The 25,090-nt window shown below is 60.6% G+C and overlaps 1 protein-coding gene across 1 annotated transcript; it reads right to left on the minus strand.

Annotated features, from left to right (window-relative positions):
• Positions 1–304: 304 nt before the first annotated feature.
• LOC123354068 (E3 ubiquitin-protein ligase Rnf220-like) lies at positions 305–23,031 on the minus strand. Its single transcript, XM_044995694.1, has 13 exons — positions 22,488–23,031; positions 11,595–11,715; positions 11,328–11,370; positions 10,647–10,739; positions 10,175–10,217; positions 9,305–9,351; positions 8,742–8,922; positions 3,960–4,081; positions 3,488–3,491; positions 3,007–3,079; positions 2,560–2,677; positions 1,339–1,413; positions 305–570 (listed from the first exon to the last, which is right to left on the minus strand). Exons 1-13 carry the CDS (start codon positions 23,029–23,031, stop codon positions 499–501), a joined length of 1,536 nt encoding a protein of 511 aa, XP_044851629.1. The 3' UTR covers positions 305–498.
• Between the last annotated feature and the right edge of the window lie 2,059 nt (positions 23,032–25,090).

Genomic DNA, 25,090 nt, shown 5'->3' on the forward strand with positions numbered 1-25,090 from the left:
TCCCCAACCCACTAGACCCCACTCCCTCTGGGAGTGTGTGGCAGAGCCAGGACTTGAGCCTGGGGTCAGGGGCGCCCCAGCCTGGGAGCAGGGCCTGGGTGTGTTCTCTGCATGCCCACCGCCGTCAGCGGCTCTCTTTGGAGGGGTGGGAGCGACGCATTCAGGCCAGGGTCAAGCGTTACTAAAAATAGGTTTTACTTAATGAACAAAAGACAAACAAGAGGGGGCAGAAGGGGAAACGGGCCACAGGAAAGCAGCCCCCCCCCAACCCCCCCCGTTCCCGGCCATGGCGAGGGGGTGCCACAGCTAGTCACGACCCATGCCCGGAGCAGGTGTAGCTCCTTTTGCTTTCACTTCCCAGGATGGGTGGCAGGTCGTTTTAGCGGGTCAGCAGCCTCCCAGTTTGGGTTCAGTCTGCAGTGGGGGGACCTGGGGGGAGCGGGATGCGTGGCTCGTGCTGAAGGATGCAGCCATCGGGGCTGGGAGGCTGGCCTGAGATCATAGGTACACGCGCCGCAGGTCGGCGGGGGACGTGATGGCGTTGCACTGCGGGCAGAGCTTCTTGGAGCCCTGGAAGAAAGGGCAGCGGGAGACGTCAAGCTTTAAAAGAGATCTGGTAAATGGTTAACAATGCACCCCCGCCCCCGACTCCGGCAGAGCACCCTGCATTCAGCACGCCCCTCACCTGCCACTGAAATGCAGCTACCTCTGGGTGCTAAATGTTAGCGCTAGGAATAGGAGCTGAGAACCCTAACCCCCCAATTCACTGGACCCCACTCCTCTCCCAGAACTGGGAATGGAACCCAGGTGTCCTGTCTCCCATCCCGCCCCCCTCTAACCACTAGACCCCACTCCTCTCCCAGAACTGGGAATGGAACCCAGGTGTCCTGTCTCCCATCCCTCCCCACCCCCCTTTAACCACTAGACCCCACTCCTCTCCCAGAGCTGGGAATGGAACCCAGGTGTCCTGGCTGCCAGCCCCCCTGCTCTAACCACCGGACCAGACTTCCCTTCAAGAGCACAATAAGAAACCAATAGCAGTCATGTGAGTTGATGCATGATGGGCAGGGGCCCAGGGACCATGGTGATGGGCACGGTATGAGAGCTTGAATGGGACAGAACAGAGGGCTGGGCAGGTCTGACCTGCCATCAATGCCTGGAGTCAAGCCAGCATTGGGGGGGCTCACAGCAGCGACTCGGGGAGAGGAGAGCTAGCAGGGGGGGTTATGCAGCGAAATGCACAAGGGGTGTCTCTGGACTGTGTATTTCATGCTCTGGAGCGGGTAATGGAGCATGGGCAGGGAGCCCAAAGGGAACAGGGGGGCGGGGGGGCGTTACCAGGGTCCGGAGCCAGCACTGCTCGCAGTGGATGTGCCAACACTGAATCGAAGTCAAAGGCACAGAGTACGAGTCCTGGAAAGGAAAGAGACTGAACGTTGGGAAAGAACTGTAGGGAGCAGGGCAGGAGCGCTGGCTGCGGGGGAACTCCCGGCTAGTCTACCCCCAGCCTCTCCCAGCAGGGGGCGCTGTAGGGAGCAGGGTGGGAGCGCTGGCTGCGGGGGAACTCCCGGCTAGTCCACCCCCAGCCTCTCCCAGCAGGGGGCGCTGTAGGGAGCAGGGTGGGAGCGCTGGCTGCGGGGGAGCTCCCGGATATTCCACCCCCAGCCTCTCCCAGCAGGGGGCGCTGTCGGGAGCGGGGCAGGAGCGCTGGCTGCGGGGGCGCTCCCAGCTATTCCAACCCCAGCCTCTCCCAGCAGGGGGCGCTGTAGGGAGCAGGGTGGGAGCACTGGCTGCGGGGGAGCTCCCAGCTAGTCCACCCCAGCCTCTCCCAGCAGGGGGCGCTGTCGGGAGCAGGGCAGGAGCACTGGCTGCGGGGGTGCTCCCACCTAGTCCCCCCCCAGCCTCTCCCAGCAGGAGGCGCTGTCGGGAGCGGGGCAGGAGCGCTGGCTGCGGGGAAGCTCCCGGTTAGTCCACCCCCAGCCTCTCCCAGCAGGGGGCGCTGTAGGGAGCAGGGCGGGGGCGCTGGCTGCGGGGGAGCTCCCGGCTAGTCCACCCCCAGCCTCTCCCAGCAGGGGGCGCTGTCGGGAGCGGGGCAGGAGCGCTGGCTGCGGGGGAGCTCCCGGCTAGTCCACCCCCAGCCTCTCCCAGCAGGGGGTGCTGTAGGGAGCAGGGCGGGAGCGCTGGCTGCGGGGGAGCTCCCGGATATTCCACCCCCAGCCTCTCCCAGCAGGGGGCGCTGTCGGGAGCGGGGCAGGAGCGCTGGCTGCGGGGAGGGGAGCTCCTGGCTACTCAAGTATCCAGAATGATGCCAGACTCTGGAGGGAGTGGAATCCAGACCTCGTGTTTTGGTCCCAAGCAGAGATGTGTGGGGAGGACATCACAGCATCTCCACCTCTAACTGCTCTGCACTGGGAGCCAGTCGCGTGAACTTGCTCGTTCAGATGCCAGGTCAAAACCCCCAGATCTTAATATGTCGGATCCGGGTCCAAATTTTGCTTCCTGGGCCCAGTGTGTGTGTGAGAGGGGGTAGTAACAAGCCGGGGGATGGGCCACCCTTACCAGGCAAATGTGGCATTTGTACGAGTCCTTTCGGAGGAGCCGTCGCCGCAGCTCCTGGATCTGAGCCTTCAGCAGCTCCATGGTGAGGGTGGCGTCTCCCTCCTCCTCCTCCACCTTGCTGCGGGGACAGGAGAGGATTGGAGAGAAGCCGAGAGGCTGGCACTGGACATGAGCAAGGCCGGGGGGAGAAGGCGACTAGAGATTAAGCTAAGCCAGAATTCGGATCCAGACGACCCGAGGGAGTGCTGGGATTCTGGGGCAGGGCCGGGGAGAGAAGATAGACGGACGGCGCTGAGCCGGGGCCATCTCTTAGCAGGATGGCGCGATGGAGGGGGCAGGTCAGGGCAGTCGAGGGCACACACCCGGGAGCCCTTGGAGCGGCTCAGCCACTGAGCAACAGGGCACTGGAAGGAAGCCAAGAGAAAGCGGGAGCCCCCCCTGATTTACCCTCTTGCCGTCCCAGGTGCACCCAGGCCCCCTGGCTTCCTGCTGTCCTCCTCCGCTGGGGCGCTCTTCGAGACTGGAGACAGGCACCTGGTCAGGTGGCAGTGAAGGAAGAGACAATACCCTTACAGCCCCCTCCCCCCACAGCCAGAGAGCTCCAGGGATCTAGACAGTGTCCCCCCAAAAGCCGGGACTGAAATCAGGGAGGTGGCCCGGGCTGAGTTTGCCGAAAGAGGCGGTCGTGGAACGTGCCGATTATAGAGCCCGTGGTCCAGGCCACGACGTGATACAGATCCCAAGTGTGCTTTGCCCTTCATTCAAGGATCTCAAAGCACTTTGCAAACTGGCTGGGGAAGGTGGGGAGGGGGAAACTGAGGCACAACAGGCAAAGAAACCTGCCTGAATTAAAGAGGGAGGCAGAGTTCAGTGCCAGGCCCAGAAAGTCACGTCCTGAGTCACCGCCCTCCTGCTCCAACCACTGGACCCCACTGCCCTTCCAGAGCCAGGACTAGAACCCAGGTGCCCTGGCTCTCAGCCCACGCTGCTCTAAGCACTAGATCCCACTTCATTGAGTGCGAGTTCACCTCCGGCCCAGCACGACGCTTCAATCCAACCTTGGCCTCCGGTTCTGCTCCAGGCTGCCCGAGCGCTGATCAGCTGGGCTGGCGCTGATGGCAACTAGCGTGTGTGCTGTCTCCTCCCCGCTCCTATAGAGGGCGTGGCACATCACCAGCTGCTGGGTCCACGTGGGAGCGACTAAGGGACTTACTACCGCTGCCAGCCGGGGGAGCGCTCCATCAGCTCAAGCTGCAGGGCTGTGCGGCCTGGAAGCAGGGCCGGGCCGCAACTCTGTGAGTGGCGGGTGCGAATGGTGCAGCCGTGGGGTTTTGCTACCCCGCCACTTCTCTGAATGGCCACCTAGTCTAGGGGCAGAAGGGAAACCTCCCAGCTCTTACGCCTGCTCCTCCCTCAGCCCCACAGGGAGCAGGATACGTCTGCTTGGCGAAGGCCGGCAGCTCGTCACCATCCGAGTCCATGTCCGCCTCGTCGCTGCTCTGTGCCACCAAGAGTCTGCAGTCTGGGAGAGATGGGGAAGGGGCTCTTAATACAGCGCTGGGCATCAGCTGTACGGACCCCCACCCGCGACCCCGAGATCTAACGGCGTCAGCCTCTGCTGGCTGAGGTAGAAAAGCCGGATCCCTTAGCCAAGGCTGGAGCCCACTCATCAGCCACTACGCGTGGCCAGCCGGGGATGGGGGAGAAACGAAGGGCGTTACCGCTGTATTATGGTAGCATCTGACTGAGATTCCTCCCAACTGAGATCAGACTTCCCTCCCTGCCCCACATCACGCCAGGCGCTGCACAGCCCCACACCCGACTGGGATCACGGGCCCCTCCGTTGCACCGGGCGCTGCACAAACACCCGGCGAGAGACAGTGCCCCAGAGAGTTTACAATCTAAGTAGATGGAAGGTAGAGGGGAAACTGAGGCACGGGGCAGGGCGGTGACTTGCCCAAGGTCAGCCAGCAGCATGAGGAGGGAAGGGCGGACGAGGGAGGCCAGCTTATCGCTGTACCCCACTGGCCCGGTGGGGAACCCCGAAAGGACGGTGGCTTTGGGGAGCGGATTGGTGGAACAGATGTGCAGGGAAGGGGGGGCAGGGAGGCAGGTGGTGGGGTGGGCGGCAGGCAGGGGCACAGGCTCCTGAAATAAGGGTAGCAATGCCCCCACCCTGCCGCCCCCAGGGATCGTAATACAACTGTCCCTCGGGGGGAAGTCTCTGCTCAGATACCGCAGACAGAGGGGCGAGCGGAGGAAGTGGGAACCACAATGCCAGGGGATTCCGCCATGACAACCTGAACTGGGAGACACTGGGGGCGGGGAGGGGGGGGCGGGGAGACAGCCTCCCCAGCTGCACTGCTCTAGGGGCAGGAAGCCAGTGTCTGGCTCAGCAGCACCTCCCCCCTCCCAGGGACAGCAGATCCTGTTTCACGACAGCTCAGACAGATGCTGGGTGGCAACAAAAGTGGTGGGGGGGTGCCGGTGGGGGGGTGCCAGGGGAGTGCCAGACAGGCCCCGGTTTTAAGTACAAAATTAAACAGCCCTCTCCTCGCTCCCTTGCAACATTAGCATGGGACAACAGGTCTGTACAGCACCTAGCGTAATGGGGCCCTGAGCTGGACAGTATCACCACAATGCCCAATCGTTAAGAACAGGGGCCACTAGCTCCTCTCCGAAAGCCTCGGGACCCCCTGCCGCTTTTGTCCTCGGCGCCCAGCAAAGCGATAATCCCAACAAAAATTCCGTCTCATGCAAAGTTCACCGGGTTTGACGTTTGTTTTTGTTCAGCAAAACTCAGACTTTGCACAATCTTTTGTGAGGAAGACGGGGGGGCGGAGGATGGCAAGCAGAACTGGACTAAAACTCTGCCCCCCCCCCCCCGCCAGGACGAGTGTCAGTATAGTTCCTTATTTATTAGGTGTATTACGGTAGCACCTAGGCACCCCAGTCATGGCCCAGCAGGACTCCATTGTGCGGGGCGCTGAACATTATTTATTAGGTGTATTACGGTAGCACCTAGGCACCCCAGTCATGGCCCAGCAGGACTCCATTGTGCGGGGCGCTGAACATTATTTATTAGGTGTATTACGGTAGCACCTAGGCACCCCAGTCATGGCCCAGCAGGACTCCATTGTGCGGGGCGCTGAACATTATTTATTAGGTGTATTACGGTAGCACCTAGGCACCCCAGTCATGGCCCAGCAGGACTCCATTGTGCGGGGCGCTGAACATTATTTATTAGGTGTATTACGGTAGCACCTAGGCACCCCAGTCATGGCCCAGCAGGACTCCATTGTCCGGGGCGCTGAACATTATTTATTAGGTGTATTACGGTAGCACCTAAGGACCTCCTTGTGCTGGGTGCTGCACAGACCCAGAGCAAAGAGATCGTTTCTGCCCTAGGGAGCTTCCCATCTAAGATCCCCCAACAGAGATCAGGTTCCCAGTGCGCCTCGGACACAGAACAAGTCCTGCCCTGAAGAGTTTACGCTCCAAATAGACACAGGCTGGGAGGGGAAACTGAGGCACTGAGGGGCAACACAACTTTCCCTAGGCCACACAGTACGTCAGTGGCTGAGCCAAGACGAGAACCCAGGTGTCCTGAACGATCCACTCTACGGAAGCCGCTCCCTCCTTTCCAGTTAAGCCCCCGCCCAGCATCACACTGCAGGATTCCCGCCCCAGAGCCCACATCCTGCATCCATCCACCTCCTCCTGCTGCTGCTCCTCTGCCTCCCATGCAGCCTCTGGAGCCCATGAACTACTGGGCGCTAACAGGCCCTGCGGGGTCACACGCCAGGTATCCCCTCCTGCACTGACCTCTGTTGAGGGCCCACTGCCTCACAGACGGCAGCAACCTCCGCCCATGGCCCTGCTTAGTCGGTGACTCTGCCCCTTGCTCCATCCCACCCACCTGCCCCCCGGCTCTGCTCCAGCTGGGCCTGGAAGCTCTTCCGCCAAGGATCTCCGTCCTGTTCCCATGGGGCAAACCCCCCAGGAAAGGGGGGGGGATCTGGGGCAAGTTATTCCACAAGGGTCAGATCCTCAGCCGGTGTAAAGCAGCAGAGCTTCATCGACTCCAATGGAGTGGCACTAGTTTACACCAGCTTGGGAGCTGGACCTAGGTGTCCGTTCTGTTGGCTTCCTGCTTTCCATTGAGGGATCTGAGGCTGCCCTCTCTCCTGCCCCACCCCCACCTTTGCTGCTAATTACCACTGATAATTAACAACGCGTTGTATTTTATAGTCTATCTTAGGCGGCCCCCATTCTCATTGCATCTGAGCACCTCACAATCTACACATCCTCACAACCCCCCAGGAGGCAGGGCAGGGCTATTATCCCCATTGTACAGATGGAATAATACCTGAGGCAGAGACAGGCTAAGTAACTTGCCCCAGGTTACACAGGAAGTCTGTGGCCGAGCAGGGACTTGAACCCTGGTCTCCCACATCCTAGACTCATTGGAGCATCCTGCCTTTCTTCTAGCACCAGCCAGCTGAGCTAAGGATTGTGTCAAAGGGCTTTGGAAAGATTCACAACCCACCCTGGGAAGTATAACTCCCGTGATACAAATAGGGAAACTGAGGCACACTGGGCCCGGGGGAGGCGGGGCATGACTTGACCATGGTCACACAGAGGAAGAGAACCCAGGTGTCCTGGTTCCCAGTCCCCTGCTCCAACCACTAGACAATACTCCCTTCTCCCACAGCCAGTGTTCTAAGCACTAGGTAACCACTGCCCTCCCACAGCTGGGGATAGAACCCAGGAGTCCTGACTCCCAGCCCCCCGTGTTCTAACCACTAGATCCCACTCTCCTCCCAGAGCAACTGATAGAAACCAGGAGTCCTGATCCCAAACCTACCCCCCCCCCAGCTCTAATCACTAGACTCCACTCCCTTCCCAGAGTTGGGGATAGAACCCAGGAGTCCTGACTCCCAGCCCCCCCCCCCCATCCCATTAGGTCCTTTGGGATGTGAATGCCATAGCAAGGAACTGAGCCCAGGCTGAACTGAGGGCAGGAAGCGTGAAGTACAGGAAACTGTCAGATTTCTCAGCTGGGTTCTGCTGAGCCAACCAGTCTGTACAAATCCAGGTGTGGGTTTGAGGAACTGAAATTTGTGACGTTTCTGCATCTGGCTGGGGAACGTGCTGTGGAGAGGGGTTTGGATTTAAAAACAAGAACAAAGCAGAGGGGGTGAATCTGCCTGGAATCTCTGCCCTGCGGAGCAGAGACGCCCTGGATTTCAGCTAAGCCATACACAGGGGGCCTCGGAGACAGAGCCTTCTCCTCCTCCAAAGGGTTAAACTTCTGCTGCCTGAATTAAAGGAGAATCTCCATTAGCAATACAGGGCTTATGACACATACCGGAGCATTCTGATTCCATCCAGTAGAGGGCAGTGGTCTCGCCCCCAGTACACACAGGTGTATCACACCCTACTTTAGTCTGACCAAGCCCATTTTCCAGCATCAAAGGTTCTGCTCCGACTCTAACACCAATGTAACAAACTCATCCGGTAGCTCCACAGCTGTGCACAGCCTCCTCCCTCTCCAGAGAGCTCCTTTGGGGAGGGGGTAGGAACACCAGGCTGGCTCAGAGCCGGTGCAGCCCAGTGCTCAACAGACCCAGCACGGGTGAATTCTCAGTTACTCCCTTCTTGTGCTTGGGACGGTGGAGGGAGAGAGGGAAAGTTGCCTGAAGCTACCTTTATGCTCCACACATTCCCAGCACATGCTGCAGGTAGAGCAGCCTGGAGGCCGCTCTAAATTATGCTCCGCCCCCTAGGGGAAGGAGAGAATAGCCACAGCCCTAACTACGCCCCGATCCACCCCCCGTGGGCCCTGGAGGGCAGGAATAGCCACAGTGCAGTGAACGATCCCCTCCCCGCCAGACTGGTGCAGAACCCTAACCCCGGCCCCTTGCCAGCCCCAGAGACCCCTGGTGGGCCATTTCCATCCCAATTTAAGGTCACTAGAGCAGCCTAGAGGCACCTGGGAGTAACTGACCCAGAACAGCTCCAAGCCTCGCTCAGACGCAGCCAGAGCAGCAGGGGAGGGGGAAAGCGAGGAAGAGGGAGGGGTGAGAAGAGAATTCACATACCCGGGGGGGCAGGGACCCACACGCATGCCTCCCAAGCCACCCCCCCCATCTGTCCCCATCGCGAGAGCTGCCCCCTACCTTTTGTCTCCAGGACGTTTTTCTTCGGGCTGCGATATTCGTACCCACCGCAGTGGCTCCCCTCGGAGAATTCGTCCTCCGCCTCGGCCAGCCTGGAGCCCCTGGGGAGAGGCCCCTCCATCTGGGCCTCCGGGAGAGACACAGACGCCGGACGTATGCGGGGGGAGTCTGTCCCTTGCTGCTGGGAGTTCGATCCTTGGTAGGGGTGGGAAGCAGAGACCGTCTCCCCTCAAGGGACACCTCTGCAATCTAGTATCCCCCCACCCTGGTCGCACTGCTGCGGATCAGACCCACGGGCTCAAGTAGCCCCATATCCCCCCACTTCCTGCCGTCCAGGATCAGACCCATGGGCCCATCTAGCTTGGTATCGAGCCTTGCTGGGGGCAGTTTCACTCTCCACACGACTGTCTCTACTGCAATCCCATATTAAAATGCCTGCCCTCATCCTTGGCCCTTAGGCTGCAGTTTAACACGGCACCACTCAGGGGCAATCTCTGGGGCTAAATCCCTTATATGCAGGGCCCGATCCACGCACACCCAGACACCCAGCCCCGGATCCTCACCTGCTCCTCCAGGCAGGGTCTGATCCGTTTAAACCGTCCGGCTCTGGCTGCAAGACAAGAGAGACAGATCGGAAAGCACCTTCCAGGAGGCGGCTGTGCATCCCTGGAGAGGGGGTTGATGGGGAGCGCTGGACAGCTCATGGGGGGTGGGCAGCTGGATCTCCATGGAGGGACCTGGGCAGGGGACAACTCAGGGGGATGGAGTCACTGGATCGGGGCCCTGATTGAAATCCAGCCTGCTCAGGTTATTAAGTTCCAAAAGCAACAGGGTCTGCAAAACCAGGCGTGGCTCCAGGGTCCGGCTTTCTGCTTCCAAAGTGCCTCCCCTGTGAGACTTTCCAAAGTGGCTCAATATTATTCATAGAATGTCAGGGTTGGAAGGGACCTCAGGAGGTATCGAGTCCAACCCCCTGCTCAAAGCAGAACCAATCTCCAGACAGATTTTTGCCCCAGATCCGTAAATGGTCCCCTCAAGGACTGAACTCACAACCCTGGGTTTAGCAGGCCAATGCTCAAACCACTGAGCTATCCCTCCCCCACCACTTGACAAATATGGGGAAACCGAGTCACGGAGCAGTGACATGCCACGCAGTCAGTAAGAGGCATGGCTGGGAAAAGTCCACCCGCACCGTTAGATGCTACTTCTCTTCTAAAACTAGAGTCCCAGCTCTAACCACTAGATGACACTTGGTGTCCAAGCCAGGAATTGAAACCCCTGTGTGTGCAGGTCCAGGTCTCGTGCCCTAACCACTAGACCTTCCCACCCCTTATCAGCATGGATCCACCACCAATGAAGGTTCAGTCCGACCCTCCCCTCCCAGTATAAATGCCACCCCCGCAGCCCAGATCCAAGCTGAGTCCCCTTCTCACCTCCCATGCGGCCCTCCCGGTTTGACTTCACCCGCAGAAAGGTCTGTGGGGGGAGAAAGCAAAGGGGTGAGTCTCAGGCGATGGAAGAAAACTGCTCTTGTGTCGCCTCCCCTGCCCAGGCAGGCTCTAAGCGGTTCGCCCCAGCTGGAGAGCGTAGGTGGATGGCGTCCCCTCTCCCAGATGCATCTGCGGAGCCTCCTCCCTGTCCAGGGGTCAGGGAGAAAGGGGATCCCAAGTCAGGCCCCCCAACCCCCACCACATGGCTCCAGGCTGGATTGCTAACCTCGTGCAACACCCTGGCTTAGTCCATGCAATCGTGTCTCCCTCTACTGGCAAAGTCTGGGTACTACAACAGCCAGCTACACCAGCTGGGGGAAGGGCCCCTTTATCTCCCATGTTTGGGGCTAGTGTCTGCGCAGCCGAAGGTCCCCAGTTCGAGTCCCCGTGGAGGGATGTGGTCGGGGGAGCGCACCTGCTGCCTGTCCACTTTGTTGTGCCCGTCCTCGTAGGCCTGCGGTGACCCCTGGGGAGAGTCGGTGCCATCCTGAGCGGAGATCGCTGGAGACTGGAAGGGAAGATGTGAGGGGTGAGCTTGCGCCGCTGATCATGTGGGGCTGGAGCAGCAGGGGAAGAACAGCGGGATGGCTGGAGCCCCCGGGGGTTGAGTGATTATGGACATTTGGTGTCCAAGCTCTCCCAGTAGGGGGCGCTGGCTGTGGGGGGAGCTCCAGTCCCAGCCTCTCCCAGCAGGGGGCGCTGTGGGGAGTGGGGCAGGAGCACTGGCTGTGGGGGGGAGCTCCTGGCTGCTCCAGTCCCAGCCTCTCCCAGCAGGGGGCACTGTGGGGAGTGGGGCAGGAGCACTGGCTGTGGGGTGAGCTCCCGGCTATTCCAGTCTCAGGAGCTCTCTGCGAAGAATCAGTGTTCACCACCTCTACCCTTGCCTCTTACAGCCTGTGAGCTGGGGCAATGGCTGGGCTGGGCTGGGTCAGGATAGCGCCCCCTGGAGTTCACCCACAGGGGCGACTGCAGCCTCTAGCTCCTTAGTGCCCCTCCCCAGGAAGGGTGATGGGGATGTGGGGGGAACCCCACGGGGAGGGGGAGAGGGACAAAACTCCTTTGCAACAGCCGTCCCCGGAGCCAGGAGGGAGCTCACCTGGGACGATCTCTGGGCGTCCTCCAGAGGGGTCGTGGCCTCCCTGCGGAGAGAGACGGAAAGAGTGAGCTGCGGGGGGAGGGAGAGTGCAGAGCCCCAGTGGGACCAGTCCACAAAGCCCCCCGCCATCCAGGGGTCTCGCTGACTCACTGGGCTAGGGATGCTCCTGTGTCTGTCCATGGTGGGGGGTTCCCGTATCTGTCCATGGGGAGGGGGGAAGGGGACTCCCATACCTGTCCATGGGGAGGAGGTGGGGGGCTCCCGTACCTGTCCAGGAGGTGGGCGAGTCTCTCGATCTCCTGCTGCAGGTGCTGTCCCAGCTCCGTGCACTGCAGCTCCCTCTGGCAAAGGGGGCACCGAAGGGCCAACGGCTCCAGCTTCTTCTCCCCTGGGAAAAAGGAGGCAGCCTGGTCAAACCCCCAGCCCCGGGGACGTCCCGCCCAGCTGGCTGCTCCCCCACACACACCACAGCCAGCGCCCCTGCCCCGCTCCCCACAGTGCCCCCTGCTGGGAGAGGCCAGGGCTGGGGTAGCTGGGAGCTCCCCCACAGCCAGCGCTCCTGCCCCACTCCCCACAGCACCCCCTGCTGGGAGAGGCCAGGGCTGGGGTAGCTGGGAGCTCCCCCCACAGCCAGCGCTCCTGCCCCACTCCCCACAGCGCCCCCTGCTGGGAGGGCCTGAATCTGCAAGTCCCCGTCTCGCCTAAGGGGCAAGAGGGGCTGGTTACCGAGCCAAGGCCTCTCCGGGGGGCCAGCAGAGGGCAGCTGGGGCCGAGGAGCCCGGGGAGCGGAGATCCCCAATCAATCAGTCTGGTCAATGAGCTGCAGCCCTCTGCGATGTGACCCCGGGAGCTTCTTCCTTCAGCCCTGGCTGGGGGTCAGGGCCTGGTTAACGAGCTATTAATCAATCCCATTGAGCCTTTGTCCGAGCTGCCTGTTGGGGTTATTGTGTCCAACCAGGGACAGCAGGGCACCTGCTGCCTGGCAGGGGTGGGAGGAAGGTTCTGAATGGAAGGGAGAGATTAAGGCTGGGGGAGGACAGAAGGTTTTGCAGCGAGATCAAAGGTGTGACACTTCTTCCTTACCAGCCGATGCAAAATGAGCCCTGGTTGTAGCGGCCAGAGGCAACAACCGAGACCAGCCTCCCCTCCCCCCCACATTGCGCCAGGCGCTGTACGCTCCCCAAGAGGCAAGCTGCACGCAGAGGCACTGCAATGTGATCCAGGGCACTGGCCTGAGGTCAGGACACCTGGGTTCCAGTTCTGCCTTTGACTTCATAGCGGCAAAACTCCCGCTGACAAGCTAAATAGACAAAGGGAGCGGGGAGGGGAAACTGAGGCACGGAGCAGGCACGCTCCTCGCCCAAGGCCGTGGCAGAGCTGAGAGCTCATTGGGTCTCACTGACCTCATGAAATGTTGTTTCCCAAGCAGTGGGTTGTTTTTAGCCTTCCCCTCCGCCCCCACCTCCAATGTACTAGAGCTGAAAAGGGACCACGTTGCCCAGTTTCAATTCCACGTCCCAGGAGGCCAAAATTCAGCAAGGTGCCTCGGTTCTGTTTATTTGCCCTCAAAAAAAACGCAAACTTTCCAGCCGCAAGGTAGAACTTCCTGCGAAACTGACGCCTGCAGAGACAACGTGCATATCAATACTGATGGCTGAGCTTCTCACACAAGCTGATCCGGGCCCAGAAGGGAGGATCTGGGCCTTTGGAGATTTAGCCTCACTTCCCAGCTCTTCCATGGGCTCCCCGCACTGTTCAGGATTTTACTTCCTATTGAAACACCTAGATTTTCACCACAGTCTGGCTCCGTGCCTCGGTTCCCCCAATCTGTAAAATGAGGATAATTATTGTTGTTTCTATCCAAAATCAGAGCCCTGTTGCGCTTGGTGCTGTACAAACTCCAGGGGAGAGCCAGACCCTTCCTGGAAAGCTCTTCAACGTAGAGCGGCAGAAGGGGTCTTGGTAACTTATTTTGCAGATGGGGAAACTGAGGCACAGAGCCGGGCCGTGACTTCCCCCAGGGTACACAGGGAGTCATGGCAGAGCCAAGAATTGCAGCTGAGTCTCCGTCTAATGCCGTCACTACACGAACATCCTTCCACCATGGCAGTGGCTTAGCGCACAGGCTTTCACCCGGCCTTTGTCTGGCTTGTCTATCAGATTGTGAGCTCTGTGGGGTAGGGAGGGATTGTCTCCTACCATGTGTCTGGGCAGCGTCCGGCACAAAGGGGCCCTGATCTCGGTCAGGGTCTGGGCAGCACCTGACACAACGGGGCCTTGATTTCAGTCGGGGTCTGTGCAGCGCCCGGCACAATGGGGACCCTGATCTCAGTCGGGGTCTGTGCAGCACCTGGCACAATGGGGCTCTGATCTCGGTCGGGGTCTGGGCAGCGCCTGGCACATGGGAGGCCCTGATTTCAGTCGGGGTCTGTGCAGCACCTGGCACAATGGTTCCCCCCAGTTAGCGCCAGGGCAGGCGATATTTACAATATGCCATCTGACTGGAGTTCCCTGACAGCACTTTCTCCCCAGCTGATCTGTGCAGGCTCCAACTCCCGAGTTTCGCTCTGAGTCTCCACGTCAGACAAAACCCCGAAGAACCCCTCAAAGTGAAACTCAGCTCCAAATCTCCAACTTCCACCACCGAGGGGGCGGGGAGGGGAGGAACCACCAGTCAGTGCGGAGGCAGGGGGGAAGCCTTCCCACCAGCCAGGGGCGGAGCTTTGAAGGAAACCAGGCAATTCCCAGTGGTGGGGATTCCAATTTCACTGCAAACGTGTCATGAGCTGTAACAACAACACAACAGCGCAGGGGTGGGTGAGTGGGAGTGGAAGTGGGAGTGATTAGCTCAGCTTCATTGGGCATTTCTGTGATGGAGCGCACTGGGCCTCAGCCCTACTGTCAGAGACCCCGACCCCAGACGGGGCTGGGAGCCAGGACGCCTGGGTTCCATTCCTGGGTCTGGAAGGGGGGTAGGGTGTCGTGGTTAGAGCAGAGGGGTGGTGGGAGCCAGGACACCTGGGTCCCAAAGGGGGGTAGGGTGTCGTGGTTAGAGCAGAGGGGTGCTGGGAGCCAGGACGCCTGGGTTCCATTCCTGGGTCTGGAAGGGGGGTAGGGTGTCGTGGTTAGAGCAGAGGGGTGCTGGGAGCCAGGACTCCTGGGTCCCATTCCTGGGTCTGGAAGGGGGTAGGGTGTCGTGGTTAGAGCAGAGGGGTGCTGGGAGCCAGGACGCCTGTGTTCCATTCCTGGGTCTGGAATGGGGGTAGGGTGTCGTGGTTAGAGCAGAGGGGTGCTGGGAGCCAGGACGCCTGGGTTCCATTCCTGGGTCTGGAAGGGGGGTAGGGTGTCGTGGTTAGAGCAGAGGGGTGCTGGGAGCCAGGACTCCTGGGTTCTGTTCCTGGCTCGGGGAGGGGAGGGGAGGGGAGTCTAGTGGCTGGAGCAGAACTCCTGGGTTCCATTCCCAGTCTAGCCACTAGCTCTCTGCATAATCTTGGGAGACTCACTCCCCAGCGCCTCAGTTTCCCTAGTCTCTAGACTGAGGATAATGCTCCCCTGAGTCCCGATCTTTGTGCTGCTGACTCCAGACTGGGCCCAGTGAGGGTGTGTCTGCAGGGGGACGGGGTGTCCAGCTCCCCCCCCGCCCCCCCCGCCCACTGGACCTCTATTGTTCAGCCCCTCCCTGGCACGGGAAGGAGGAGGCGGTGGATGGCTGCACAGTGCGGGGAGGGGGGAAATGGAGGCAAAAGTTCTGCTTGAGTTAAGATCCTGAAGGGCCATTGTCTACTCTGACCCCCTCTCCACCCCACCCCATCTGCCAAAGACAAATCGGGAGGGTGTGTCAGCAGGCATCATTCTGGGTTGCTTCGCAGGGGCTGGATCTGGGCTCCCCCCTCCCCTAGAGGCCGGGGCCCCCCTGGGGAGAATCAGCTACGCCAATTTGTCCTCTTCACGCCCTGTCACCGCCGGGGGCCTGACGGAGAGGCCCAAAGGGGCCTCCACCTCCCAGCCGTGCCGTGGGGGGTCCCGAGCCCGCCCAGCTGAGCGGAAAATAGGCTTTATGCCCCTAGCTGGGCGGCCAGTCACACCCGGGGAGCTGTGAATACATGTGAGATGTAATGGAGTCCCGGCCCCCCAGCACGGCCCCTTCCCCCTCATTTGTCACTGCCGTGGGGCGGGGTCGGGCATTCTCTTTCTAACCCAGGGGGCACTGGGGGGGGAGGATTTGGCCGCTGGGGGTGGGCAGGATCAGCTCCCCAGCCCCTCAGAAACCTGCACAGGGTCCCCAGTGTGTCTTAGCTGGGAGCGTGGGGCAGGGATAGGGGTACCCCTGTCCTGGGGACTGGCCATGCCTGACCTTTCTGCCCGGCCGGTGGGACCCAGAGACAGGCGGATGCTGCGGAGGTTCGGGTCTGAGATTCCCTGCGTTTTTCGGCCAGGGCGGGCAGGAGGCGGGGAGATCCGAGTCCTGGGGACGATGGCGCTGGAAGGGCCTTGTGGGGAGATTCTCAAGCCAAAGAGGCTGTGGCAGTGAAGGGTCATCGAAACGCCCAAGAGCGGCAGCATAGAGCAGTGTCATGAGAGAGCGGCCCGCGCAGAGGGGCTAGGAAGTCCACCCTAGATTGGAAACGCTCTGGGCAAGGCCTGTCTTTCTGAGGGCTGTCTCTGCAGCGCCTAGCACACGGGGGTCCTGGGCCGTGAGTTACCATAATACACCTAATAATGTACAGCACCTAGCGCAATAGGGTCCTGGGGCTCCTAGGCGTTACCGTAATACACCTAATAAATAACCTATAGCACTCAGCACAAAGGGGTCCTGGGCCATGACTGGGAGATCTAGACATTACCGTAATACACCTAATAAATAACCTACAGCACCCAGCACAAAGGGGTCCCGAGCCATGACTGGGAGATCTAGACATTACCGTAATACACCTAATAAATAATCTACAGCACCCAGCACAAAGGGGTCCCGGGGCATGACACAATAAAAACAATGGACCGAGTGAAGTGAGATGCTACAATCAACTCAGCGGCGTGTCTCCATCTGCGCGATAACTTCTGAATGCAACATCTGAGCCCTTCCAAGCTTTCAGGGAATGTTTTCAGCACCGCTGATGTTGGTGAAAATCGGAGCACCGGGAAATCCTGATTTCCTCTCAACTCCGGTCCCGGGCAGTGTCCTTTTGGTGCCACAGGCAATGAAATCTCCCTGCTGCTGTCTACACACATCACAGGCATGGGGGCCCCAGGCTGCTCACTGGGTGTAAAACAAGCGACCCGCTAGTAAATAACAATACTAGTGATTAAAGAGCTAGATAAACCCTCGCGAATCCATCGGGTGAAATCCTGGCCCTCTTGAAATCTACAGCAAAGCTCCCGGCCCAGGGAGTTTTTAGTTAAAGCCCCACCCCCTGGAGTCAGGGGATTAGGGGAGAATCTCAGCTTTCCATTTTTTTAAAGCAAATTTCTAGCCCTTGTGGCAGAGAGATGCTGGGAAACGGGTCCCTAAGGAAAATACTTTGTTTCCAAGCGTTTAAGGCCAGAAGGGCGAGCTAGACCATCGAGTCGGACCTCCTACAGAGCACATGCTACAAAATTCCTGCCGGACCCCCCGTCCCATGCTGAGCCCAATGACTTTAGTTAAATCAAAGATTTGAGTCCACGGACGGCTAAAGTGTCATGCGCCAACGGCAGAGACCAGGAGGGACCCAGGTGTCACCAACGCCGGAGAAGTGATTAGGTGAGACATGCCTCTATGATCCCAGCCTCATGCTGCAGAGGAAGCTAAATCGCCCCCAAGATCTCTGCCCATCTGACTTGGGGAATACTCCTCCTCACTCCTAATCGGGCGATCAGTCTGACCCTGAGCAAGCCCCACCAGCCAGATAGCTAGAAAAGGGATTCTCTGGATCTGCTCAGAGCACCGGCCCACCCTGCCCCATGTCCCAGTGGCAGCTGTGGCTGAGCTCTGATGCTTCAGAGGAAGGCAGGAAAAAAAAACAGGATCCATCTGGCCAATTGTGCATTTGGTGGGGGGGGGCACTGGGACATTCCTTCCTGACCCCTGCATGCAACTGGCTGCAGCCCTGAAGCATGAGAGTGGATTCTAGTCATTATCTTAATGCAGAGCTGGGAGCATCAGGAAGCTTCCCAGGCCGAAAGGGACCTACATGACCAGCCCACCTGACCCCTGACCCACCACACACAGCCCGAATTTCTCCCAGAAGCTGGATTAAAAAACACCCATCAGAAGATCCTTACATCTCATTTTAAAGACTCTAAGCAATGGTCAGGCCATCCCCTCTCAGGAAAGCGGTACAATTTAAAATATCTAGGTATTGTTTTTAAAAAATCCCTCATGATTTTTAAGCCAATTTCATGGGGGGTGGGAGGACTTGTGATTTTTTTTTTTGAAGACTTGAGGGTTCTTGAAGCTAAATTTGTTAGTCTTTAAGGTGCCACAAGTACTCCTGTTCTTTTTGCGGATACAGACTAACACGGCTGCTACTCTGAAATCTGTATGAAGTATCGTTCTGTTTAACCCCGTAGGCACAGGTGGGCCCATGCTGTTTGCATGCTGCCCCAGCGGTTAGCAAGGTTCTTAGCCCCATTAGTAATGAGTGCCTGTGGGGGTAGGGAGGGGGACATGAACTGGATTATGGAGACTTTTTACCCTGCATCTCATCCATCTGCCACTGTTCTCCTGGCAGCCTGGAGATAATGAAGGGGATGAATACACCCAGCGAGGGGATTAGCATGACAAAAAGACAAGATCCAAGAGAAAGAGGGGGCCAGCCAGGCCCACCCCGAGCTCCCCCCGCCGGGGTGGGACAGCCGTGCAAAGTGGAGGAGGGGGAGGCCGGATTGCTCAGCGGCTCGTGAAAAGGTTGCGTTTGTACCGTGTGGTTGACTCCTGCTGGGAGATAAACAGAGGTTGCTCTGTTGTGTGCATCGGCCCTGCCATTGCCAAGTTACCGGGGGGGGGCCCCCCCGCCCCTCCTGGGCCCAGCCGCAGAGCAGGGACCCCATCCTAGCAGGATCAAAGCCAGCCTGCCCCGGCCCATGCCAACCTCTTCCACGAGACAACGGGGAGACCCCTAGTGGTGAGCAAGCCCGAGACAGCCACCGGGTTTGTCCTGGGTCCAGCAGCCTCAATGCAGAAGGCCCCTTTTCTATGACGTGTTGGCTCGTCTCTACTGCAAGAGATGCCCAGCGAGGCAGGAGGGTTCTAGCCCTGGCGGCTATGGGGCAGGGGGTTCCCAGAAGGCACCGGCACCGCTACAGCTGTAGGGGGCGGTGTCGCTCTGAAGACACACACACCAGCCGAGCAAGAGAAGCAGCCGCTCTCCCCGAAAGGGGTTTCCTCGCTTAGTGTAGACGCGACGTGATCCTGGGAATTTGGAGGTGCGGGGTTAAGGGTCATCTGATCTTAGACCCCAATTAGCCCTTAAAACAGTGGTTCTCAACCAGGAGTCCAGGGACCGCGAGCAGGTTTCAGGGGGTCCGCCAAGCCGGGCTGGCATTAGCCCAGGGCAGAAAGCTGAAGCTTGAGCAACTTAGCTTCACAGGGTCCCCTGTGGTATGGGGCACCGGGCAAGTGCCCTGCTTCCTACCCCATAACGCCGGCCCTGGCTTTGATATGCAGAAAACCAGTTGTTGAGACACAGGTGGGCTTTGGCGTTTTTATAGCAGGGTGTGTGGGGGGGACTCCGAAAGAAACAGGTTGAGAACCCCTGCCTTAAACTAACAATGGGACCCCAGCTCCAGAGACCGGGACCCCCCAGCCCCGGCACCCTGAGGCCGGATTTCTAGGTTCAGTTGTAAATTCGAGGGGCTTGGGTGAGCCATGCGGCAACGGGCGGCGAGAACGCCAGTGTCCTGTCTACACGGGCCTGCGGGTACAACGGCGCCCTCGGTAGGATCGGGAGTGAGGGCAGTTTCCTGGACAAAGCCGGCCTTAATGAGCCCCCAGCCACGGCTAATTCAGCTTATGCTGAGCAGACGCTCAATTTAAGCAGGCCCGAGCCTGCGGCAGAATAGAGCCCATTGGGCCTGATTCTGATCTCACCTACACCAAGGCACCTGCTGATTTACACCGCTTACTCCTGATTTATCCCGATGTGAGGAAGAAAAGAATCAGACCCACTGACTTGCCATCGGCGCCACACGCCTGCAGCTCTGTAGCGATGGGGAAACTGAGGCAGGGAAATGGCTCAAGGCCCCAAAGGGAGTCAGTGACAGGGCTGCTGGCTCGCTGCCTCCCCCTGCTGTCTGCCCAGCCCATGTGGTAACTCAGGAAGATTATGTGGGATCCCTAGAGTTTGCCACAGAGCTGCTGTCTGCGGTGAATTTGTCACAACCATTTTAGCCAGGGCTGTAATCTCCCAACTAGCCACGGCCCTGGCAGGCCCCGACCTGCAATTGTGGTTCACCGCAGGGAGTTAAAACAAACAGGGACGGTTTGCAGAGTGAGCACTTGCTGGGACAAGCCGCCCGCAGGAAAACAGAGGGATTGAAACAGCCTCCCCCCAAACAACAGAGTCCACCCCACAAGCACATCAATTTCAGGGGGCTCAGCAGATTTTGGGGGGGTCAGTGGAGAGAGGAAAATCCCAGCTCCAGATGTCTGGATTTGTGGCACACAGGGGCTGGGTTCTATTCCCCTCCCAGAGCTGGGGATAGAACCCAGGAGTCCTGGCTCCCAGCTCCCCCATATTCTAACCACTAGACCCCACTCCCCTCTCAGAACTGGGGCTAGAACCCAGGAGTCCTGGCTCTCTGCCCCCCCCCATATTCTAACCACTAGACCCCACTCCCCTCCCAGAGCTGGGACTAGAACCCAGGAGTCCTGGCTCTCTGCCCCCCATATTCTAACCACTAGACCCCACTCCCCTCCCAGAGCTGGGGATAGAACCCAGGAGGGCAGCTGGGGGGGCTGATGAGTAGTTTAAAGACCTACCTAAGCTTTGTTTGCTTTTCCCAACCTAAAGTTGCACTGTCAGGGCAGATGGGGAGGGGAGTAGAGGGAGCGGGGGGGCAGGGCGGGTGGGGGGGGGGCGTTGTGACTGTTTATAGGCTGCCCTTTCTGCCTGGTAAACAAAAGCGCGGTGCGGCCTCCCCCACACAATGGGCTTTTCCCTTTTCAGATGCAGCTGCTGCAGATGTGTGGGGGGGTGGGGGGGTCCAGCTGTGTGTGTGTGCGTGAGATTGTCTCTGGGAGCGCATGATTGTGCCAGGGCCTGTGGGGTGTGATTGTGAGAGAGAAGCTGAGATGGAGGGGGGATTGTGTGTGTCTGAGCAGGCGTGAGTAGGGAAGTGTGCGTGTGTGTGAGAGGGTGAGTGTGCAACAGTATGCAGGGGGCGTGTGATTGTGAGAGAGAGGCTGTGATGTGGGGGTGACTGTGTGTGTCTGAGCAGGCGTGAGTAGGGAAGTGTGCATGAGGGTGTGTGTGTGACAGTGTGCGGGGGTGATTGTGATGGGGGGTGAGTGTGTGTGTCTGAGCGGGTGTGATTGGGGAAGTGTGCGCGTGCATGAGAGGGTGAGTGTGCGACAGTGTGCAGTGGGTGTGTGATCATGAGAGCGGGGAGCGATGCAAGACAGAGTAGGAGCCCTGGGGATAATGACCCCAGAGCAACCAGGGGGCGGGGGGCTGGGAGAGCCATACCCACCTCCACCCCAAGCCTTCCAGCCCCACTGGAGCAGGTGGCGGCCAGTCCATCTCTATGAGAAAAGCCCAGGGGGAGAATGCAGCTTCATAGGTCCCGGACTCCTGGTTCTGTCCCCAGCTCTGGGAAGGGAGGGCTGGGAGTCAGGACTCCTGGGTTCTATCCCTGGCTTAGGGAGGGCAGTGAGGTCTAGTGGTGAGAGCAGGGTGCTCATCCACTTTTCTGGGGTGACCTGGTCCAGGGTGCAGTCTGAGGGTAGGGAGCTGCGAGTACCTGAAATGGGCCCAGGAACCATCCACCCCCTGAGGCCCCTGCTGCAGTGTTTGTTCTTGGTCTGTCCTGTGGCTCCCTCGCTACCCACTATCCTGACTCAGATTGATGGGGGCGGTTCCCATGAGGCACGCGGGGGGGTTATTGTTCCTTTCCCCGCTTCTGGCACCTTCCCAGCCAATGGTCTCCAACCATATTGCAAAGGAGGATTGGCATCATTACCCCTCATTATACACTGGGGGAAACTGAGGCACAGGCACAGGGATGACACATGCCCATGGTCACACGGTGAGTCAGTGGCAGGGCTGGAGGTGGAACCCAGGAGTCCTAACTCGCAGCGACCCCTGCTTTAACCACTAGGCCCCACTCCACCCCCCAGCTGGGGCTAGAAACCAGGCATCCTGACTCCCAGCCCCCCTCTGCTCTAACCATTAAACCCCACTCCTCTCCCAGAGCTGGACATAGAAACCAGGAGTCTGGATCCCCAGACCTCCGCCCCCCATTCTCTACCCACTCCATGCTGTCCCACCTGGGAGGTTTGGCTGCTTCAATTTGGGTGGGAGGTCCGGTCCAATCGCCCCCCTCCCACATCTACCCTGACCCCTTATTCAGGGGTCACGGGCCCCAGATCTTCTTAAATAGCTCCCAGGACATGAATACAGCGTGTAAGTGCACCACAACCCACCCACAGCGTCGCTCCCCGTGTGCGCCCCACACCCCGCCACTTCCCCGCCCCTCCGCGACAGCCAGTCAGGGCCGGACGCAGCCGCCAGCCCCTTCAATGGCAAGGGGGAGGTCCTGCGGCCAGTCAGGGGAGGAGTGGCAGCAGGGGACCCCGGGGGGAGGGGTCCCGGGATGGCAAGGGGAGGGGGGGAGTTGGAGACGATGAGGGGAGCTGGGGGTTACCAGGATGGGGGAGCAGCCCAGAAGACCGAGGGGAGGGGGGAGCTGGTGAATACAGTGAGGGAAAGTGGGTGTTGGCGGGGGGGGGAGATCCAGAGGGGCCGAGGGTGGGCTGCTGAGGAGGGCGAGGGAAAGGGGTGTGGACAGAAAGGCGGGAGAAGGGGTTCCCCAGGGGGACCCAGGCTTAGAGCCCATGGCCTGGGCAGGGGGGCAGACAAACCCCCCAAGATCCGTCCCCCACCTGGTTCTCTCTCCCTCTGTTTTCCCCCATTCTGTCCCCCCCCCCCGAGGGATGCTGGGGGTGCTGCTCTCGCCCCCTACCTGGCTTGCCATGCCGTGGATTCGGGGAGCCCTTATAAGGGTGCAGCCCGGACACCCCGCCAATGGGCTCCGGCCCCATCTGAGCGCGCTGGGCCTCCATCTCCTTCTCCAGCGCCAGGCAGCAGACCTGAGGCGGCTCCGACCCGCTCCGGCCCTTGGGCCTCTTGCCCGCCAGGAAGCCCCCCGGGAAGCACTCGACGTCGTCGGCGAGGTGGAAGGGGGCGAAGGGGGGCAGGGCACCGTAGCCCAGCATGGCCACCCCGCCCCGCTCCAGGCCGGGGGGGCCAAAAGGCGGCGGGAGGGGCAGCAGCTGCGGGGGGTAGTCGCGGCTGGCGGGCACCAGGCGGTCGGGGTGGGGGTACACCAGGGAATAAGCCGCGCCGAGGAAGGGCAGCTGGGACGGCTTCTCCATGGCGACTGGCACCCCAAAGTGGCGGGGCTGCTGGCACGGGGTGCTGGTGCTCCGGGTGCCCTCCGAAGTGGAGGCCAGGACCAGGAGGGCTGGGGACGCCAGGGGGTTCAGGAGGCCTGGAGAGTTCTCCATCGTGCCACAGCACGGGGACCTAAGGGGAGAGAGAGACAATTAACCAATGAGCTAGGGGGCGCCGTACTGCAGGGAGTGGGGCGGGGGCCAGCAGGAGGCGCTGTGCTGCAGGGAGCGGGGCAGGGCTCAGCAGGTGGCGCCGTGGTGCAGGGAGCAGGGCGGGGGCCAGCAGGGGGCGCTGTGCTGCAGGGAGCGGGGCGGGGGCCAGCAGGGGGCGCAGTGATGCAGGGAGCAGGGCGGGGGCCAGCAGGGGGCGCCGTGCTGCAGGGAGCGGGGCGGGGGCCAGCAGGGGGCGCCGTGGTGCAGGGAGCGGGGCGGGGGCCAGCAGGGGGCGCTGTGCTGCAGGGAGCGGGGCGGGGGCCAGCAGGGGGCGCCGTGCTGCAGGGAGCGGGGCGGGGGCTCAGCAGGGGGCGCTGTGCTGCAGGGAGCAGGGAGGGGGCCAGCAGGGGGCGCTGTGCTGCAGGGAGCGGGGCGGGGGCCAGCAGGGGGCGCAGTGATGCAGGGAGCCGGGTGGGGGCCAGCAGGGGGCGCCGTGCTGCAGGGAGCGGGGCGGGGGCCAGCAGGGGGCGCCGTGGTGCAGGGAGCGGGGCGGGGGCCAGCAGGGGGCGCTGTGCTGCATGGAGCAGGGCAGGGCTCAGCAGCAGGCGCTGTGCTGCAGGGAGCGGGGCGGGGCTCAGCAGGTGGCGGCGTGGTGCAGAGAACGGGGCGGGGGCCAGCAGGGGGCGCCGTGCTGCAGGGAGCGGGGCGGGGGCCAGCAGGGGGCGCCGTGGTGCAGGGAGCAGGGCGGGGGCCAGCAGGGGGCGCCGTGCTGCAGGGAGCGGGGCGGGGGCCAGCAGGGGGCGCCGTGCTGCAGGGAGCGGGGCGGGGGCCAGCAGGGGGCGCCGTGCTGCAGGGAGCGGGGCGGGGGCTCAGCGGGGGCGCCGTGCTGCAGGGTGCGAGGCAGGGCTCAGCAAGGGGTGCTGTGCTGCAGGGAGCAGGGCAGGGGCCAGCAGGGGGCGCCGTGCTGCAGGGAGTCGGGCAGGGGCTCAGCAGGGGGCGCTCTCCCCTAGCAATCAGTGCTAACCCCAATGTCCCAGCGTGGCACTAGGGGGCGCTGTGCTGCAGGGAGCAGGGTGGAGGCTCAGCAGGAGGCGCTCTCCTCTGGCAATCAGTGCCATCCCCAGAGCCTCAGTGCAGCACTAGGGGGCGATGTGCTGCATGGAGCGTGGGGGCGGGGCTTGGGAGGGGTGCTTGCCTGTCTGAATCAGTGCTGACCCCACTGTGGCGCTAGGGGGCGCTGTGCTGCAGGGAGCAAGGTGGGAGGCTCAGCAGGGGGCGCTCTCCCCCAGCAGGAATGGCTGGCCCCACTACCCCAATGAAGCACTAGGGGGCGCTGTGCCACAAGGAGCGAGTGGGAGGCTCAGTAAGGGGCGGCCGTCAGTGCTGGCGCCAGTGCCCGAGTGTGGCTCTAGGGGGCGCTGTGCTAAAGGCAGCCTAGCATTGTTCACAATCAGCCACCCTTCGGAAAGCTGCTGAACGGTCTCTGCTAGGTCCCAAGTGGCATCCGAGCACGCGGGGCCGGTTCTCAAACCCGACCCGCCACCTTCATCTAGACGGCACTCAAGCAAGGCCGAATTCTCTCCCTGCCTTGGTGGGCCTCACAGTCATCATACAAAGGCCAAATCCTCAGCTGGTACCACCCACCCTAAGCTCAGTCAGCTGAGACTCACAAATGTATTTGGGCACAAGCTTTCATGGGCTAGAACCCACTTCATCAGATGCACGGGGTGGAAAACCCCACTCCATTTTAGTCTCGAAGGTGCCACCGGACTCCTCGTTGTTTTTGCTGATACAGACTAACATGGCTACCCCCTGTCAGCTGAGACTACGGCCTACAGATGCGTAGGAGGGTTTATGACCCGTGAAGTCACTTCTGCCTCTGGCAGATATTCTGCTGTAAACAGGATTGAAATATACATCGTCTGGAGCTTGGAAAACATTCATTCGAGACTTTTGGTTTACTCCACTATATACGAAGTTCCTATAAGTGACTAGACGAGCAGTTATGTAGCATGATCTA

Source organism: Mauremys mutica, chromosome 20 (assembly GCF_020497125.1).
Source record: "Mauremys mutica isolate MM-2020 ecotype Southern chromosome 20, ASM2049712v1, whole genome shotgun sequence".
Lineage (NCBI taxonomy): Eukaryota > Metazoa > Chordata > Testudines > Geoemydidae > Mauremys > Mauremys mutica.

What these genes read in the sequence shown, in the direction of transcription:
- LOC123354068 (XM_044995694.1), bottom strand. Translation starts at nt 23,031, where the DNA reads ATGGAGAACTCTCCAGGCCTCCTGAACCCCCTGGCGTCCCCAGCCCTC. An exon ending in TCCACGGCATGGCAAGCCAG is followed by an intron (nt 11,716 to 22,487) that starts GTAGGGGGCGAG and finishes CCTTTTTCCCAG; the next exon opens with GGGAGAAGAAGCTGGAGCCG. An exon ending in ACAAAGTGGACAGGCAGCAG is followed by an intron (nt 10,218 to 10,646) that starts GTGCGCTCCCCC and finishes CTCCCCCCACAG; the next exon opens with ACCTTTCTGCGGGTGAAGTC.